Below are 19,207 nucleotides of genomic sequence, written 5' to 3'. Positions count from 1 at the left end.
CTTTAACTACATCAGCATAATGCATTCCCCAATGAACAGGACACGTACCCCTCCAAGCCAACTTGGCCACGCTGGAGACCTTTCCTTATCGTGAGGAGCCTGATTGGACTGAGCTTCGTGCGAATCGGCACTGTCTTTCTGCGAAGAAATATGAGCGACTGGAAAGCGATCGAGACGATCGGCATGCCCCATGTTTTCGAAAACCGAAAAAATGATGCTTCTCTGTAGGTGTTTCTTGTCCCATTATTCGTCCGCCTTGGCTGGCAAGAGTCTGCACTGAGAGTGTCCGTTGGGAGAAGGGCAGATGCCAGCGATATACGTATCCTTCCGGATCAAACTGGTGCCTACACCAGCCCACACCCCACGAACTGCACAACCAGGGGAATCAATTGCTTGACAATCATCAGGCCATCAGGGCTGCGACGTGCCTAGTTGGTGACGTTGTGTAAGCTTTTGTTACTGAGTCCGACTCCATGGCTATGCCAGCCTCCGCAACCAGTTCAGCCGTGGTGTGACTACGGCCACTCGAACAACCCAATCATGCACGGAAGTGAGCACCAAAGGCGAACATTGAGAAGGTAACTTGGCCACGACGCCAGGCTCGACAGAGGGTAACTGACTTCACTTCGTTATCGGGCAGAGCGAACCCAAAAACTATACAGGACAAGGTCCTCGTTGGATATCAGGGGTGGTAAGTGTTTACACCTCAATCCAACTGATGGTACATTGGAGTCTGGTTGAGGTGGCGGTCCAAAACCCATCGCACCCAGGTGCCAAAACGCAGTATTTCACCAATCACTGATCGCTATTTCGCTAGGTTCACTTGTGCAGGTGATGGAGAACCCATCTATCCAGGTATACATTCATCCAGTTGGTTTCCAGTTCCGTGCTGATGCACCTTATCGCCCGTTCAAACAGGGCACCACGGATGGCTTCATTGGACAAGCGGCATCATCTCCCAAGGCGGCCGCCCCAATGTCGACCTATGGCCAGACACGTCCGAATACTCCCCCTCGGAGCTGTTTCCTCTCCAAGGGCTCAACATGGCAGATGGCCAACCGGCCTTCGTGTTCTCATCGCGTCACCCAAAGACAGTCAGGCGTCATTTCCATTGGATGGCTCTTCATGGTGTCGATGGCGCGTTTCTGCAGCGCTTCGCCGGCGAATGTGATAGTAGAGAGGGGGAGTCAGGGAATACGGCGTGTCAGGGATGAAGTTGGGGAACGCGTCAGGGAAGCCGCTGAAGCGGAGGGGAGAGTCTTTGCTATCATGTCCGTTTGGACAATCTATGCGCCCATTTACTTCTCACTTGACTTGTGCTGGGCGTGGCCTGTTGCAGGTATGATGTCTCAGGCGTATCCCCTGACCGCATCCAACATGTTCTGGAACAAGATTGGATCCACCTTCTTCGCGATCAGCGCATTCTTGACAGTCCAAACTACTTACGCGAAAATGGACGACCTGCTGGTCGCTTTATGGGGTTGGTTCCTCTCTCGGACTTGTTGAATTGTGGTAAACAGCTGTTGCGCTATATAGGCTTCGGTTTCAACGACCGTAACCACACTCCTGAGCTCGTACGCTCGATAGGGACATTCTTCCGCTCCAATACTCCTGGTGGGATATACCTTATGGCTGGCGTTCCAGGGCATTGGAGGACATCAACATCCGACGCCGATCGCAATCCCGACTTCGTGAGTATGTGGACAGATGTTTTTGATGCTATCAGTCCGTGGACCGTCGGAAGGTATGGCAACGAGCAAGATGCAGACCGATGGGGAGAAGAGCGCGTCAAGGCGGATGCGGATTACCTCAGAAAGTTCTCGGAGGAGACAGGTAAGAAAGTAGACTACGTCCCTGTCGTCTTGCCTGGAGGAAGTGTACGTGTCCTTTCCTTGCTGGTGTATTTTCCAAGTATGAAGCTCATTCGTGCAGGGATACAACCTCTCCCAGGGAAAATGGGGCCTAAATGGCATTAAGCGTAATGGTGGCAGATTCCTATGGAAGCAAATTTACAATGCTCGTCGTGCAGGAGTGCGCACGATCTATGGAGCCATGTGGGATGAGTACGTTCTTCTCGCTTGGTGCTACCAACGTCTGCATGACGAGCCGGTGCCTTTGCCTTGCCTTATTTGCAGGTATGATGAAGGCACAGTGTTTATGCCCGTCGTGTCCAAATCTTCACAGCTGCCCGTGCACCCCAATTTCAACTTCATAGCGCTCGATGTAGATGGACGTGACCTTCCCTCGGATTGGTACATGCGCATTGCTGGGTTCGCTGCCGAGGGTTTTCACGGAGATAGGGTCCTCATGGAGACCTTCCCTGTCAAGGAATTGCAAGATTATTGGTCGACAAGACCACACTATGAAGACCTCGGCGTTCAAATGCATACAACATTAGAAGCTGGCCAAGCGTATCACAAGTGGCAGGGCGCAGAAACGAGCGGTGCTATCGAGGATGCACCTCCTCCTTACTCAATTGAGGACGTCGTTCAACAGACGCAACATATGTCACTCGCTACTGGCAGGAGTGGCATGAACGCACCGCTTCCATCTGGTCCGCCACCCCCTGTCCCAGCCAGGAATCCTTCTATTTCCGTATCGTCCATCCCTGCCTCAATGTCAATGGCTGTGAGTGGCAGCCTTCCATCACCCCAGTCAATCTCTGCACATCCGGTTCCGGTCAACATGTCCACTCGTCCGATAGTTTCACCGCAGCCTCCTCCCAATGTATCCAGTCGACCCACACCTTCTACCGCGTCTGCACGTTTACCTTCTGTGGATTTGTCTTCGCGCCCACCTGCACCCCCGCCACCTTCGACAAAGCCTCACTTGCATCACTCTCCTGATGGTGGCCCACTGAGGATGCCTATGCCTAGCTCTACGGTACCGCCTGTCTCACAGTCACAGGCGCACTCACCCCGTCCGTCCACCGCATCTTCCCAAATAGTGGGAAGACCCGTCTCCCCGCCAGCTGGACTTCCGTACAACCCTACAACTGGACCACCACAAGACCCCTACTTTGTACCCTACTCACCGTCAGGTGGATGGAGTAGTGGACATGGTCAAAGCCACGTAGACTTTTCTGCACCGATGCCCGTCCCTGAACACTATTATCCGAACCAAAGCAGTCCACCTCCGATGGGGCCGCACTTGCCTCATCGCTATGGGAGCTCGCCAGCCCCACCGATTCATCCCCATCGGTATTCTTGCTATACAAATCTACCAGAGCCTAGCTCACCACCACCACCAATTCCACCTCGTGGGTATTTGTCCACTGTGTCTGTATCTGTCCCTTTCTTCCTGGTGCTGACATGCCATTCTCACTTCCTTTATATCAAGGCCCAGCGGCCCGTCCTCAGTCGTCGGGGTACTATGCGCCTTATGCGCAGGACTCTTCCTATGGTGGCACCACGTATGGCAACTACAACTACAATCCGAACGATCAGAACGACGGAAACATGAGAGGAGGGACTCTTGCAGGAAGAGCTCTGAGCGTCGTTGAGAATGTCGCAGGCAGGGATGCGAGAGCCCAAGTTGAAAGAGGGGTAAAAACAATAGCGAACAGTGAGTATTCCTCGTTTGTATTTGAACCTAAAACTATGGTAACAAACTGTAACACTCAACAACCTTTCCAGAGGGATCCTCGATATTGAACAAGCTGAAGTGAGGGGAAACGCTCCCGAGAGAACTTTGAAAACCATCATGTGTACCAGGACTGAATGATAGATGGCTGCAATATTCGTGTGTTCCATACAAACCTGTTATTCAAAACTTACGGACAAACGTATCGACGTAGGATGTGACTATACACTAGTCCTCTTGTGCATCGCACTATTAACCAAAAGCTGTTTGGGGACACTTAACCTTGACTTTCAGGTGGACACATTCTGGGTGGCGTAGCCTGATAGATCTCAACTAGGACTGGACGAGTTTGGGACCTGAAGGTTGGCGAGCGCGCACATTCTGTCCAACTAGTCCGATAGGAGTACTGATGTCAATGTGTCACAGCATGAGTTCAGCGTAGGGTGGATGGCATACTTCTGCGCCGTCATCTTACATAGATGATCGATCAATGATCATCATCTGGAGCTCGTGACTCTGCAATATCATCCCGGCTCCGTGTCCTGCAAACCTCTGTTCAAGCTACACACGTCGATATGCATACGATAGCGCGTTCGCACTGATGCCGTAAAATGTGCTGAAACTTGTACGCACGCCGCTCGCGGTACTCGATCATACTGCGGAGCGTTATAGGGGATCATACACTTCCTCGTAACATTTAGTGACCGAAGCGCCTACTGTCTACATCCTCTGGCAGTTCTGCCTCCGGATGAAGCATCTGCACGTAAACTCTATAGCGGAAGATTAGGTTAAGTAATTGCACTCTACAACACACACAAAAAGGCGCTGACGAGTCAGAACAGACGAGGAGCCGTCACCACTTCTTCCTTCGTGATAGGCGCGAACCTAATAGAGAATGTTTAGTGCCAGTGGATAGGTATTCGATTCACGTAAAGCCAGTCCTTCCGAATCCCCATGTTCAAGCCTCAAAGTTTCGGGTATAATTTCATGCGATAACACCTTCAGAAGCCTTCTTAAGAATCCCGGAGGCGGGGTTCTTAATGGACCTCGGAACCAGCAGGGACAATTGGGCATGACGGCTTTCCGACTCCCCGGTACGACCTCACTGGATATCAGATAATTTTTGCGAAGCCTTCACCTTTGACTGCTGGCTTGCGTGCAACCGGCGCACTCAGCTACCACACATCTGGTAACAACTGACTAGTGAAGAATTGCTCTCAGTGCCACCGGCGATCGAACTTCGGGATGGAGATGCTCAGCACTGATTCAAAGCCCGCATAGTCCAAGTTTCAGCAGTGAAGACGGCCTTCAGGTGTCGGTGTTCCAGTCACTACTGATTTGAACCACGCTGAATAGGGCAAGCTTTCCTCCCCCTTTAAAGAAGCTGCGTATCGCCTCGATCGAAAAACACGACTATCCTTGTTCAATTTTGTGTCCTAACCACATATAAACGTGCTAATTTTTAGGCCGGATGAGGTTCTTACTATGTACTAAAAATAAGTGTACAAAACAGAAGATAGGACTCCACATCGCGCGCCTATGGTATCTCACGCTAATATAGCAAGGGCCGCATCATTACTTGTCCGATGCTCAGCCATTCTCAAACCATGAAAACACGTTCTCCGTAATGACCTGTTACGATACACAGCGACGGAACCCGAGGTAGAGGAGCTAGCGTGGGAGTACGTATAATATGTGCACAAAGCGATCGAAGGGCGGTGGAATGCATGGAACTCCTCGATGGCACCTTGACTGACTATTCTGTGTCGTGCAAGTGATGTCATCACACGGGTGATCCTGGGGCCTGCTATGAAGTTACAGTTAAGAAAGACTCACTCGAAACAGACGCTCTCCTGCAGGGTGGAAAGTTGCCTCTGCATCGGTCTCCAAGTCTGTGACGGCAGCGTATAACGGCAAGTCCCGCACCGGATCGGATCGATCGAAGTATCTTCTCCTCCGCTCCGCTGTTCTTTCCCTCTCCCTCCGCACGAAGACACGGCATACCCACAAAGAAAGAAAGAAACAACGCAATATTACTTATTTGCTAGGGCAGTCCCAAAACACGGAACGACTAGTCAGAAAATAGTATAAAGTACCTCCGGAGAGATGCAAAAGAATACTACAGGTTGTGCTAACCGTACGGTACATAATTAGTGTACATGCTGGCGGGTGTGCTATCGTGTATGTCTGTCACCAATGCGAGTCTATGATAAACCACGCGGGATAAGGGATGGGCCCTATCACACGTCCTGTGCGAGTCGACTGAGTCTGTAAGGTATGCAGAGAAAGATGTGGATGCGTGGGTCGTATGTAGTGTATGAACCGACTGAAGAAAAAGTGCGTGTCCAAGAAGAAGACGAAAGACTACGATGCGAAACCAATTATAATATGTGTGATACGATTCAGATCGGAACGCCCCCTCGCGGTCTTGTCGAGCTGACGACTCGTCACGGCAACAGCGAAGGGAACAAGTATGAAATACCAAGACAAACAAGAACTTTCGGAGGCCCTGCCGCGACGCCGGAGAAGAACACTGCAGAAGCGCCCAGCAAGAATGAAAAAAAAAAAAGGGCCGGATAGCGTCTCCACAAACTCACGAACAAGAACCACAACGTGGGTTTAAACACCATCCGATCGGCGCTACTTCGCCAAATCGCGTTGTCGCTGCCGTCGGATGTAATCATCAGACCATCACGAGCCTCCCCATGACATAGGCACCGTTGTTGACGAGCCCACCATCGCTGCTATCCTTGACTCCACTCGCAAATCTGGGACCGGGAAGCACACCTTTCCACCCGCAAGGATGATATGGCGCAGCAGCAACGTCTTCGTCCCATGAGTTGCGCTCCTCGATCCAGTCGTTGGATAGTGGGTCTCTGGCAGGGCTCACAGGAGGTAGGGGAACGGAGGTCGGTGGATAATCGATTGGAAGGATGTTGTATCGGGCAAGGGACTGAGGGACCCATAGGGACGGAGAAGGCGCTCGACGACGACGTTTGGTGGGGGGTTTTTGGGGGGCAGTGCCTGCGGCAGACGAAGAGGGCGTAGAGGAGTGAGTAGATGCCTCGGATGCCTCGGGAGCCTCGGGCTCGAGGACGCGGGCGCGCTTGATAGATTGTTGCAAAGGGGCAGGGGAGGTCGACGATTCTGGGACATTTGTGCCACCCGCGGAAGTGGAAGGCGACTCGACGGAAGATCCGCCGTTGGATGACGGGTGGCGGTCAACGACGTTGGACTGACTGGCTCTGTTAGCAAGATTGACGGGTTTAAGCACGCATCGTTTGATGTGACGATTGAGATTAGATGCCACGCCAAAGCGACGGCCACATGTCTCGCAGACAAATGCTGTATTTTAGCGGAGAAAAATGAGTGCAACGTGTATGTGAAAAGCGATACAAATGAAAAGCAGCAAGACCGGCGGTACACACCTTTTACACCTGTATGAACGAGAAGGTGCTGGAAGCGGCCGTAAGTCACGAGTTCATGAATGCCTCATAATAGGGACGAGAAAATGAGAGAAAAAGGATATTGACCTTTCTGAGGGTAGATGGTCTATCAAATGACTTTTCACACATCCAACAACCGTGTCTTTTCTCGCGGGCACGCGACTGGCTCTCAGACTTTGAGGCACGTGTGGTGATGCTTGCCGTCGTCGCCGGGGTCGTCCTCGTCATTATTTCTCGGGCAGGAGGATTAGCACTGCGGGCGCTTCGAAGTGATTGCGTGATGTCCGCTGGTGCGAATTGGGATGATCCTGACAGGGTCATCATGCCAGGAAAGGATGTCGACAGCTCCCGAGTTTAATTGGGGGTACGACATGGTGGACGACGGGTCAAACAGATCGGGACAGAATGAAGTGGACGGGAGAGTCGGCAATGAAGGGGAAGACGCGGTAGAACCGCTTGCGCTTTTATCGGCGAGCGGATAGTAGTCGTAGTGCAGCCCAGATAAGAAGGGGATGGCAGTAGTGTCGCAGGTCCATTCACATGGCGGTGGCGCGTGGATGCTGGAGCCGCCGGTGATGGTTTTGAAACTGGACAAGGAGGGGGGGATGTCCGTGACGGAAATAGGTGCTTCCCGTGGTTATTGAACGGAGCGCTGGCGGAGTGGCGATGATGGAAGATGTCGATGAAGACGGTCCGCTATTAATGGTGGCCCTCCGAGCGCTGGTAGTGTTATTGCCGTAGTTACACGCCGGAAGGTAACTGGTACAACTGGTAGTGCCAGAGGGGGTATCGAAATTGGCGTAGGTGGGCGGGGACGAGTTGCCCATGAAGCGTGGCATCGAGCCGCTGTGGAGGGGAGAGCCCTGATAGACCTGTGATGGCCGGAGGGCAGGCAACTGGATGGGCTGCATCTCTGTAGGATGGATACACTAGTTAATCGACGACGGGATGGACGAGGAGGGTGCTGGGCTATTGTATATATATGTATCAGACCGGGGGGAGGGGACACGCCAGCAGCAGCAGCAGCTTGGCACCACCGACAGCGAGATCAAACTCGTGGAACTGTTAAAATCGACATCATCGGACGACTACTGGCAACTGGCCGTTCCTGTGTCTGTCACCCAGCAGCAGCCAGATCGAATTTGTCCAGATACAATATCCATACATACCCACAACGTGGACGGCATCTATGAGAGGCTGGGTTCCTTGTTACGACAGCGAATTTAACATTTAACTTCAGCGGCTCTGTCCATCGTCCTCGTCTACGCGGACATCCTCTTCTGATAACGCGTTCAGGGTGGTCCCACTACCATCCCGAGTGCCATCCGTCGAAAACTGATAATATACTATTGATGGTGGTGATGGGGGTCGTACGCCCGAAAAGTATTTCGAGATCATCGACGGCAGATCGGGGAATACCAAGCTGTGTTCCATTATTCATTATGCCCTCGGGATTGGGTACAAATGTCACACAATATGGCCTCGTTGCAAACCCCGTTTGCCACCGTTGACAATGCCCTTTCCGTTCTAACACGCTGTCCTTCTTTTTCTCTGCTGCGTGCACCGCGACGGAGTGTGGGCCCGACGATCCTCGACCCAGCCCCTCCTCACCTCACGACGGGGCTGCTGGTGCGTTGTCATGCGTGTAGTTTTTATTTTTATTATTATGTAGTGTTTATTGTGTTGACCAAACACCAACAAACAGACGCCCTGGAGGTTCCCTTCGACGGTAGCGCGTCATCGAGACTGGCATCAGACTTTGCAAGATGGCCATCACGTCCACACAGAAGTCTGCCATTGAAGACATCATCAACATTCTCGTCGCAGCAACGCCTTCCCGTGGAAAACGCAAAATGGCTGACATGTTCTTGGAATTAGTCGACAGAAGTGATTGGCCAGAATATTACGAGGTATCCATTCATTCCCCTATTCACCAGATGTGATCATCGCGAGGTATGATACCAAAATACGATCCAATCGTGTACAGGTCATCCCAGAACCACGCTGTATCAACGGCATACGCGCAAACGTGGAGAAAAACAGATACAAGGACCCTCTCAACGCGTACACTGACTTGTCACTCGTGTTTTGGAACGCGTTGTTCTACAACGAACCAGGCAGTCAAATTGCAACGGACGCAGAAACTCTCAAGGTGAGTCACTGATGTTCCTCTTGAATACGATCACCTCCGTTCTCTCCGTCCCCCTTCGCTTGTCCTTCTCGCACGTTCTCCTCCCCCATGTGACGATGGTCTCGACTCCCCTTTCATCCGCGGCGCAAGGAAGGGAAAAATATATATTATATTATATTATCTATAATGCACGAATCAGTTCAGTTTGCCGACGCGTCCTCCAGAACATTCTCGTGACCGAATGGCAAAAACGGACCGTGCTTCCCTCTCCACGCCTCTCCCCTCCACCGGCATCGCCTCAAAAAGTTCACAAAGCACTCGCTTCTGCTCAGCCACAGCTAGGCCAGCCTGCTGCTGCTGCCATCAAACCAGATCCCTCCAATTCGAAATTGGCCCCCTCGCAATTGGCGTCCTCCCCAGAAATGGATGTCGACGTCAACGGCATGTCCCCAGAACCAGAAGGTCAGTCCGAGGAGGCTGGCATGGGCTCCGTAGCTGGAGACGGCGACGGTGATAGCGAAACAATCATTCGTCAGCTCGAACAGAGTCTACCCCGTTGGGACGGATTCGGTGATTCGGGTTGGATGTCCGAGATCAACAAGGTAAGCAGGTCCTCCTACGTTCGTTCTGGCAGTGTGGGCGCCGCGCGTATCATAATCGCCATTGTGATTGTCGACACCACCACCCTCGCCGCCTTTAATTGGCGTCCCTCAATCCCATGTATATTGGACGAGTAATATTGTTGCGTTGTACAGGACCGTTTGTTGGACCTTGTGGTGGCGATCAAGAGCCATAAAGACGTCGTGTGCGTACCCGATCCTCCCCCTCTTCCATTACGTGAGCCGTAAGATGAATACTTCACTGCAGCGGAAATCGTTTGGCTGTTGCTCTTGAGGCCGTTCCCGAGGAACCAACATCTCCACTTTTGTCCTATCAGGTAACGTAGCCATATGATCCCATCCCTAACTGGCTCATATTATTCCAAAAAGTCACATCTGTCCCTTAAGATCATAGAGGTCAGCCCATCTTCGTCTTCGCACCGTGCCACATTCTCACCCAGACCTTGCCTTAGGGACGTGTCCGATCTGGAAGTTATGAATCTGCGAAGGCATTTGATTTGGACATGGCCCGTCTGTTCGAAAAGGCACGACGTTGGCACGAGCCTTGTACAGAACCATACGGGCATGTTTTACTCTTACAGGTAGATATATATCCGTCTAATGACTCGCTTGTCATGACTGATGCTCGTTCGTCGGAAATGATCGATTAAAGCGGTTATACCATGCACTCACGTCGTCTTCTCCACCTTCTGGTCCACCCTACACCACCACGACCAATTTTGCTTCCATCCGTGCTGGCCCGGGGACCGCTCGTCCTCTCCACTCCACAGATTCCGAAGGTGTCCCTGGTGTGACTACCTTCCGGGTGTCAAACAAAGACAGGACGTTCGTGGAGGAGGTCCATTACAAGGGATGGAGCATCCGTCTCGCGGACTGGCTCCACCTCAGCAATCCGGACGACCCGAGCCGGCCCATCGTTGGTCAGGTTTTCAAGCCTTGGCTCTCTGAAGACCCGTTCGTATCTGTACATTTTTACTTTATTCATTGTTGTTCTTATCCCTGGTTGGTACGGCCAAAAGCGCAAAAAAAGGACAGCCTGGTGTGACTGTTTGCTGGTATTATCGACCCGAACAGGTAAATTTCCCAACTTGACTACTTTTCAAGCGCTCGTACCCGCGCGCATCTGGCTTACGAAGAACCCCTCCCTCAGACGTTTCACCCGGCGCACACCATGTTCATGGAGAAGGAAGTCTTCAAGACAAGTACGTCAAGCCCTGCTCGAGTACGCATGTATTGATTTATTGACTCTCTTCTTTTCTTCTTGGCCCTGGGTTCCTCTCTTTTATGGTATCTACCATATTCCGATATTCCCAATAGGCCACTTCGCAGACCACCCCGTCGAAGACGTAATCGAGAAGATCGCATGCCAATTCACGGCCCGACACATCCGCGGCCGACCCCGGCCTCCGTTCTGGTATCCTGGCTGGCCGTTGTACGTCTGCCACTCGCGATACAACGATCGGGAACGCCTCTTCGTCAAGATCAAAAACTGGAGCTCATGTATCCCCGAAGAAGTGCGCAAGAAGGAAGAATTTATGCCTATCTATGCCTTCGAGCGGTTAGTGTACCCTCCGAAAGTCGGCAGTCCGTTTGTGGGTGGTAAGAATGCTGTGAAGGGTCCTGGAGGTATCGGTGAACCAGTTGAGAGGGCAGAAGGGGAGAAGATCGAGGGTGGGGGAACCGGGAGGAAGCGGGCGAAACGGAACAACGCTACTACGGCAGAGGGCACTGCGGTTGCGGGTACCAGTTCAAGCGCAACTTTGATAAGGCCCGCTGCCACTCTTGCAGGCACGTCTAGTGCTCTTCCATCGTATTACTCGCAGCAGGCCGGACAAGCACAGAAAGCTCATGGAGCCGCTACGGGCACAGATGCCAAAGATCGCACTATGTTGACGGCCGCTGGCAACTTGACCGTGCCGCCTGTGGTGGATAAGCTCCCTCCAGAAACCAGTGAGTCGTATTCGAGTTCTAAATGCCATGATAAGACTACCCGATTCAACAGCGAAATACTTCGATCGGTCACCCGAGACAAATGAGCTACTTTGGTTCGGCGCCCCGCCTCTGAACGTGGCACGGCCGCCGGCGGTCAAACACAGCCTGACCTACCTACATTTCTTAGCCCGGAAACGAAAAGAAATGGATAAATCGGAGTCGAGCGCGGATACGGATGCTGCGGACAATGCTATAATGGATGTGGACCATAGTGACAATAATGGGGCAGAGGGTAGTAGTCGTGGTGGTCCCCACCGAGCGACGGCGAAGAGACTGCGTGGGACTGTGCCGCCCACAGTGACGGAGATGATGAAGACGGCTTTGGATGCTGTATCGGGACAGCTTGAACAATGAAGCCTTTTCGCCCTAGTCGTGTTATTCGAAGGTCTCCCTCTCTCTCCTGATCCGGTTCCTGCTGTTGTGTTATCCCCCATGCCCAGGTTGACTCTTCCTCTACTTATTTCCATATTGTAGAAGAATTAATTCTATCGACGTTTCCAAGACAGAAGGAAGTCCCGTTCCTCTCTATCTAATAAGCCAGTTTGTCTGTGTGAGCAGTAATTGATTAATGCAGCAGCTCGAATTTGGTGGATAAGTACTATTCCTTCGTCCATCAGTCCTCAAACTATAACGAGGAGAGAAGCGGAAGACTATTTATTCAAAGTTTGCTTCCGAAGGCCTTACAATACCACAATACTGAAGATAGCGAACCTTCGAATTCTCTTAGCCCTTATTTGTCACAAACTGGTTCGGCCGGTGCACGAACGAAACGTGTAGATATCATGGCCTCACCTGCGTGTATGTATCGGTTGGCCGGACGCGTCGCTTGCTTAATTCACTTACTAATAATTTAATGAGCTCGACTTTGCCAGTTCGCTTTCAAAGGTTGGTACATCATAGCGGCAGATATATCTCCGCGGCGCAAACTCCGTTGCACCGCCCACACCTATACACTGCAAGACACGCGTCTGCGAAGTACGTGCGTGGGAGATGAGCGTGTACACGATGCCGTGTATTGCGTAGTATGTTGAGCATATGCATATACGTATACACGGGGGTCGGACGTTGGACAGCTGGTGGTGGCGCTGGGTAGTACGTACTAGACGCCGAGCGCTTCCACCGAGTCGGAATCGCCTTTATTGTGCATGTCGTCGATCATATATATATGTGCGTCGTCAGTCCGTCCATGGGGTATGGTTCTTCAACCACACCGTGGAGAAGAAGACGGCTCCGCGGTGAAAGCTGGCGGGTCCCGGTTTAACGCGGAATTTTGGGGATCTCGATGGCCTAGGACCGATGGATATGCGCAATTGAACAAGTGCAGCGTCGGAGTCCATGGTCCAGTGGTACGTTATCCCTATCTCACTCCTTCCACAAAAAAAGTAAGTGGCTCGTATATTGCTCAAGTTCTGGGGGCTGCGAAGTGTTGGCCTTCCGAAATATCCGGTAATTATTGGGCGAGGGGTTGGTAGGTCAGTGTGTAAATGACCCATGTGAGATGGCAAGAGAGGTGGCGCTGAAAATTGAGGTAGGGCTACAAGCCTGAGCTTCAATGTTGAATCTACGCCCGTGGTTCAACGGAATGTTGGAATGCTATGTGTCGAGGCGATCGCGCAGCCGCAATGTGGCGAGTGAAAACGATCGATGGAAAGTAGTAGTTGGTAAGACTAAAGAGACCTTATCTACTGGGCCTGCGGCCGTTGGTGTTGCATTTCTGTTTCTGTTTCTGTTTAGTTTGGGCAGTGTGATCTATGAGCGTGAGTACTAGGCGTCACAGTGGTGCCAATGGAGCATATTAAGAGTCCATCTGAATGATGTATTACTATGTTCCACTGTCCTGTCTGTGGACAACATGGATCGCACTGGCAGTTGTGATGCATTCGCTGAAGCTGAGTCGATAGTCGGAGTATTCCACTGACGCGTTCTGATTGGCTGGAGACAACGCGTTGGCACCACCATCCATGTAAGTGCTTCCATTGATCGAATACGCCATTGGTTAGTGAAGTAGTCTGTGCCAGTGCATCCGGGCGCCGTATTGCTATGGAGGGCATTGGCTCTTTACAGCACTCCAACGCCCGATCTCCATCGTCAACCTCGACCCCCCGCCATCAAGAACATTCCATGAACATGTGTGATTGATGTATCCTACCCTCCAGGACGCGATGGATTTCAATTGGGCAATGCGATGAGTAGGCGTCACAATACTCTGGCCAGTGGTGCATAATACATCCGTATGATATACTATATTCCATTGGCCTGTATACGGACAACGTTCATTTCGTGGGTCGCGTTCGCAGTGGTGCATTCCTGAAGCCAGTGAAGTTGGAGTCTTACATAGCAGTTAAGGGCCAGATATTAGATACCCTAAAACGAGACCGTGCTGATACAGAATGTTCTTGATCATCGTCCTCCTCGAACTTGAGCCTATACATCGTCATACTAATATTTGGACGAAACACTCTAGCACACAAATCCCGTGAAATTCGGAAGTGTCTCTCCACGGAGAAAACTCACCTGACAAGGGGGGGGGTGAGAGTTACTGGAAGCTGCTATCACTTTTTCAGGGTAAAAGAAACTGGTGTCTGGATATAGAGCCATCACTGTTGACCCTGCTGGGGATTCTTCATAGGCGTTTGGATGGGCTGGGCTGTTTGGCGGAACGCTAGGGTCCGGAATTGGAATGAACGCTCATAGTGTGGTAATATAACGCCTTCACTTATGTAGCGTGAGCAATGGTACGCAAGAGTAGAGATACTTCTTACTGGTTAGCCAGGTTGTCTGTCTTCCTGGACTTCATACCTGCGAGCAAAAACAGGTGTTTACGCCGGTTGTAATCAAGTAAAATTAAGATGGCTGTAGTTTTGCTGATGCGTGCCAAGAGGTTTGGTGTACCAATTCTTGTCCTGATCAATACACTGGGTGATAACAGCCGGTATCCGTCTGCTTGCATCGCTGTCTGTATCGCTGCCATCCGCAGTCACCCCTATTGGTGGACGGAAAGCCACCTTACGACCTGGTAACTGCTTCCAAAGCCCCCCTACGGCCCTTGCCAGTTGCAGGTCCTGTTGAGCCCTGCGCAACCTGCGAACCTGCGGCGGAGGCACCCACGAGGGTCGGTGAAACTGACGGGGCTCTATGGCGCTTATTCTGTCTATCTGTTCTCTGAATCCTTAGTCACTAGTTACTGGCGGATGTGACTGAAATACTCACTTGTAGGTGAGAAACGCTCAAGATCCGACCTCAGAGCGTAGATCGGCGTGTGATATCAAGCGAATACGCGAGAAGCGATACAAGAAATGCGAGAAAAAGAGAGGAAAGAAAGAAGTAATATACCACGCGACAGGGGCCAACATCCAAGACAGGTAACCGTGTGTTGGAAACAACGCATTACATCATCGAGTTCTTTTGTCTTCAACTACTGCAAGGATGCCGTTTGGTGAGGTGGTCTGTGGTGCACCTGGGAGTGGAAAATCCACGTATTGCTATGGAAAACACCAGCTCTTCTCAGCACTCCAACGCCCCATTTCCATTGTCAACCTCGACCCCGCCAACGAGAACATTCCATATCCATGTGCGATCGATATATCCTCTCTCATCACCCTCCAGGATGCGATGGATGCACATGGTCTTGGTCCGAACGGCGGGATGCTCTACTGCATGGAATATCTAGAGGCGAACTTTGATTGGCTCGAGTCTCATCTTAACGAGCTCGGCAAAGATGCCTATGTGCTGTTCGATATTCCGGGTCAGGTGGAGGTCGGGACGAACCACGAATCGCTAAAGCGTATCATACAACGGCTATTGAAGATTGGGTTCCGAGTGCGTTCTTCTGCTAATCGAACCGTATATCCATGGGGCGGAGCTCACTCGCCATCGTAATCAGCTAGCCGCCGTGCACTTGTGTGACGCACACTACGTCACCGACGCCGCCAAGTATGTATCCGTTCTTCTACTGTCCCTTCGAACGATGCTTCAGCTGGAACTACCTCACATCAACGTTTTGTCAAAGATCGACCTCCTGTCGCACTATGGTGATCTAGGTATATGATAGATTGTGATACCACCCCCACACAAGTTTGACCAGCCCTCTTGAAATCGTATAGACTTTAACCTTGACTTCTACACTGAAGTCCAGGATCTGTCACACCTTGAGAATGTCCTCACCACAATCTCCCCACGGTTCACAGCACTTAACATGGCATTGATATCCGTCATCGAAGATTTTGGTCTCGTAGGATTCGAGACGCTGGCTGTTGAGGTATGCAGCAGCTTCCTGCTTTTTTCGTCGCCGTTCGCTGTGTAAGGTTGACATACGTTGGGTCAAAAAGGACAAAGCTTCCATGCTCCACCTCGCGCGAGCCATTGATCGTGCAACTGGATATATATTCGTTCCTCCAAAGGGAAGCTCCCGCACCAGAGGGCACTATCGATAGTTCTGCGGATTCCTGCGTCCGCTCGGCCCAATGCATTCTCCCTCTTCTCGACTGCAGCAAGACTACTTCCTGGAGACGTGCAAGATGTTCAGGAGCGCTGGATAGATGCTAGAGAGGAATACGATGCGTATGAGAAAAAAGAGTGGAGGAGAGAGGGCGAGATCGTTCAGGCGCAGACTGCCGCAGAGAGAATGAAACGTCCTGAAGAACGGAAAGTTAAATTAGTCGGAATCAGAGAAAGGAAATGAGGTTAGCGAGTTATCTTCTTTGCCACTTTCATAATTCCAAAGCATTAAACTATGCACCAAAACTTGTTTGCCGTGCTATCAAACACAATCATCTACGCAAACAAACGTCCTTGATGAGGGGAAAATGAAGGTCGCCGAGATTAGAGAGAAGAAGGGAGGTCAGTGAGTTCCCTTTCTTGCCATTCATAAACCTTGGAACATTAAACCATACACAAAGCTTTCATCGGAACATTTCCTTTGATTTTTCTTCACGGTCCTCAAACCGGACATGCATATTGCATGTACACTAATCTCATCTTATCTCTGATTCCGATCCAGTCGGCATTTACGTACCCACTAATCTTGTGACCCCTTGCCACAGCCCGAGCCCGGATGACACTCGAACACCTCGTGATACACATGAATAAAGTTTAGTATATTACTACAATCCGTCCATCTCTACCTAGAGATGATCAAACGAACTAGAACATAAACGGTCGTCGTTTTGGCTACGGTAACAGTGAAACGACCCATCTTCCTCATACATAGCCCAGACAAAAGGAACCTAACCAATCAGACAACGGGTGGGCGCTTTCGTGAAGTTCTCGGATCCGTCCTTGCATCGCGCTGGTGAGCAGAACCAACTCCCACACTCGTGAGTACTGTGCCAGCACTCCTAGTGCTGTCTTCACTCTCTCCGGAGCGCATCCTCGTGGCTTGTGGCCTCGCTTCCGCATGACAGATTGGCTTGGCTGATGGCGGCCCCTGCAGCGGTGCCGAATCAGCCTCAGCGGTTGTGGTCGCCGTGTCAACGGAGCAGTTTGCAACACGTTTGATGCGCTTTTCCGAGTGATAGGGATGCCTGGGAGGTGGTGGTGAGGGGGATGATGATGATGATGATCCGGCCGGAGCAGTAGGTGAGTAAGGTGGGGGGTTCATACGCCCTCGCCGTGGTGGCGGAGATTCGTTCCTTCCTACGAGTGCCTCTGCAGATTTGGTCGTAGGTGGGTACTGAACGTATAGGTGAGAAGAATGGAGAGATCATATCGGCGGCGTCTGTGATGGGGGCGGAGAGTGGTGAGGTGATCATGGGTGACATGGGGGAAGCAAAGTGTTGGCTGGCATTAGGAAACTCCTGCGAAGACAGGGTTGAGGTCACTTTGTAATGGGGAAGTTACCGTCTGGGCCATTGAAGGGTGCGGCAGCGGCGGGGAAGATGAAGATTGCTGGGAGGCTGGTTGAAGTCGAGCTTGGTGTCGACGCCGGCGAACGATGTACCAGAGTATGAAACCTGCCAAACCGAACTACGGCAAGGGCCCCGACGATCCCACCAATGATCGCACCAGATGAAGAACTAGATGAAGTGGACGTCGCACTTGGTGAAGAGCTTGCAAGTGGTTGTCCGGTGACATCAGGCGTCCCTAGCGCAAGGTGAGATTCCGTCATGCGTTTACGTACCGGTCATACATACCTGATGATCCATTCACAGCTGCTTCATTCTCGTTGAATGTACCATTTGTCCAATATATTGCTGTGGGAGGTGCATTAGTTTGATAATTGACATAATTGCAGCGCTAACTCCGGTGCGTACGATTAGTAGCCGCGAAGAATGGGATTTTTTCATTTTCCGGAAGTCTGCAGCCTTGATCCCAAGGATAGTACCTACAGACTTCTTGTTAGCTCCCCCGTGAGAATCCTACGATTAGGTACTAAGGACGCCGTACGTAGTCGAAGACACGTAGTTTCCGCAACTTGCGCTGTATGTGGCCCAGCTGTGCCAGAGTCAGCGAAAGCGGCGGTTTCAGAGCGGTCGAGAGGCGCACCTTGCCCAGGTAGACTGCTGCGTGCAAATAGCGCAAGCACTGAGGAGGTTGTAGCTTGCCCATGAACTGTGTATATCGATCGTCAGTATTGAGGATAGAATACAGTTGGCTTGTGCGCATTGACCAGGTGGTGTAGCTAGCCGTCGTTGCATTAGGAATGTACAAACTCTCTTTGAAGGTTGAGTTTGACTTCGCCGATATCGTGTCTGTCAGAATGAGATGTCAGAAACTGTCTACAAGGGACGTCTGAACCACGACCAACAGCTCAGCCCACAGGATTGGTCGACCATCTGGGCGGCACAACATGGATCTAGTCCGGACTGGCTTGTGAAGTACGAGGCACATTGTACAGAAACCGAAGGGCAGCTGTAAGCCATAGCGTCCAAGACAAAAGCCTCGACGGCTCGACCCTGAAGCTTGCTTTGACCGGAGCGGAACAGACCAAGGATGGGAGGAAGGAAGGCCCGCGCGGCAAAAGTAAGGTGTGGAGGCGCAAATATGTCACACGGGACGTTGGCCTGAGGCACTGACTATACCTCCTTTGACAGTCGATGGCGGCGCTCTCTGGAACAGTCCGGGTAGAAGAACCCCGTGAACGTGGCTCGAAGTCACTGCGTGTATGTCGCGAAGCCTGGGCCGGAGAATTGGAATATCAGCGGATGTTATGGCCTTAATAACTCAAGAACAAAAAAACCCAGTTTTTCGCGTCATCGTCCCAAAATGCGTCTTCGCTCAGGAACGCAGCGGAACACGGGTATGGATGGCCAGGTTCAAATGGCACCCAGCTTTGGAAAGAGCTATCGATTCGGCTATCTTGACGCTTGCCACGTTGAGATAGTGTGCAGCCACCGTGGACGTGTAGGGAAGTTTCAAATGCACTAAACCGCCATCGGAAGGTTTCGATGAGTGACAATTCAATTTCCCATCTATGTAAAGCGTCCTCCGTCGCAGTG

The 19,207-nt window shown here is 51.5% G+C and overlaps 6 protein-coding genes across 6 annotated transcripts; 3 read left to right on the top strand and 3 right to left on the bottom strand.

The window, feature by feature from the left end:
- Nucleotides 1–1,074: 1,074 nt before the first annotated feature.
- Nucleotides 1,075–3,997, top strand: F5J12DRAFT_328767 (uncharacterized protein). The gene is made up of 7 exons (XM_051738920.1): nucleotides 1,075–1,271; nucleotides 1,340–1,480; nucleotides 1,537–1,877; nucleotides 1,933–2,063; nucleotides 2,136–3,278; nucleotides 3,340–3,564; nucleotides 3,636–3,997. The coding sequence occupies exons 1-6, from the start codon at nucleotides 1,211–1,213 to the stop codon at nucleotides 3,500–3,502; spliced, it is 1,980 nt and encodes a 659-aa protein (XP_051597083.1). The 5' UTR covers nucleotides 1,075–1,210; the 3' UTR covers nucleotides 3,503–3,564; nucleotides 3,636–3,997.
- Nucleotides 3,998–5,739: 1,742 nt separating this feature from the next.
- F5J12DRAFT_745872 (uncharacterized protein) lies at nucleotides 5,740–6,147 on the bottom strand (the record flags this gene model as incomplete). The annotated part of the gene is made up of 2 exons (XM_051742076.1): nucleotides 5,740–5,892; nucleotides 5,924–6,147. Coding segments are annotated over 2 exons (344 nt in total), but the record flags the coding sequence as incomplete, so codon positions are not given.
- Nucleotides 6,148–6,265: 118 nt separating this feature from the next.
- F5J12DRAFT_725053 (uncharacterized protein) lies at nucleotides 6,266–7,256 on the bottom strand (the record flags this gene model as incomplete). Its single annotated transcript, XM_051741587.1, has 3 exons — nucleotides 6,266–6,927; nucleotides 7,011–7,038; nucleotides 7,116–7,256. The coding sequence occupies 3 exons, from the start codon at nucleotides 7,254–7,256 to the stop codon at nucleotides 6,266–6,268; spliced, it is 831 nt and encodes a 276-aa protein (XP_051597081.1).
- A 1,201-nt stretch (nucleotides 7,257–8,457) lies between these two features.
- F5J12DRAFT_850361 (uncharacterized protein) lies at nucleotides 8,458–12,312 on the top strand. Its single transcript, XM_051746505.1, has 13 exons — nucleotides 8,458–8,673; nucleotides 8,734–8,938; nucleotides 9,016–9,180; nucleotides 9,384–9,761; nucleotides 9,915–9,964; nucleotides 10,027–10,096; nucleotides 10,149–10,175; nucleotides 10,232–10,360; nucleotides 10,432–10,733; nucleotides 10,799–10,853; nucleotides 10,930–10,981; nucleotides 11,097–11,729; nucleotides 11,782–12,312. The coding sequence occupies exons 2-13, from the start codon at nucleotides 8,795–8,797 to the stop codon at nucleotides 12,123–12,125; spliced, it is 2,349 nt and encodes a 782-aa protein (XP_051597080.1). The 5' UTR covers nucleotides 8,458–8,673; nucleotides 8,734–8,794; the 3' UTR covers nucleotides 12,126–12,312.
- Nucleotides 12,313–15,197: 2,885 nt separating this feature from the next.
- Nucleotides 15,198–16,452, top strand: F5J12DRAFT_906899 (uncharacterized protein; the record flags this gene model as incomplete). The annotated part of the gene is made up of 5 exons (XM_051748838.1): nucleotides 15,198–15,590; nucleotides 15,655–15,811; nucleotides 15,875–16,029; nucleotides 16,100–16,159; nucleotides 16,189–16,452. 5 exons carry the CDS (start codon nucleotides 15,198–15,200, stop codon nucleotides 16,450–16,452), a joined length of 1,029 nt encoding a protein of 342 aa, XP_051597079.1.
- A 1,026-nt stretch (nucleotides 16,453–17,478) lies between these two features.
- F5J12DRAFT_328266 (uncharacterized protein) lies at nucleotides 17,479–18,752 on the bottom strand. Its single transcript, XM_051738919.1, has 7 exons — nucleotides 18,517–18,752; nucleotides 18,379–18,460; nucleotides 18,255–18,320; nucleotides 18,156–18,203; nucleotides 18,023–18,093; nucleotides 17,903–17,962; nucleotides 17,479–17,852 (listed from the first exon to the last, which is right to left on the bottom strand). Exons 1-7 carry the CDS (start codon nucleotides 18,629–18,631, stop codon nucleotides 17,587–17,589), a joined length of 708 nt encoding a protein of 235 aa, XP_051597078.1. The 5' UTR covers nucleotides 18,632–18,752; the 3' UTR covers nucleotides 17,479–17,586.
- Between the last annotated feature and the right edge of the window lie 455 nt (nucleotides 18,753–19,207).

Source organism: Pisolithus orientalis (assembly GCF_024613125.1).
Source record: "Pisolithus orientalis strain OTSU chromosome Unknown F5J12scaffold_32, whole genome shotgun sequence".
Classification (NCBI taxonomy): Eukaryota; Fungi; Basidiomycota; class Agaricomycetes; order Boletales; family Pisolithaceae; genus Pisolithus; species Pisolithus orientalis.
The sequence above is the reverse complement of the archived record's forward strand: the minus strand, read 5'-3'. Positions and strand labels throughout refer to the sequence as shown.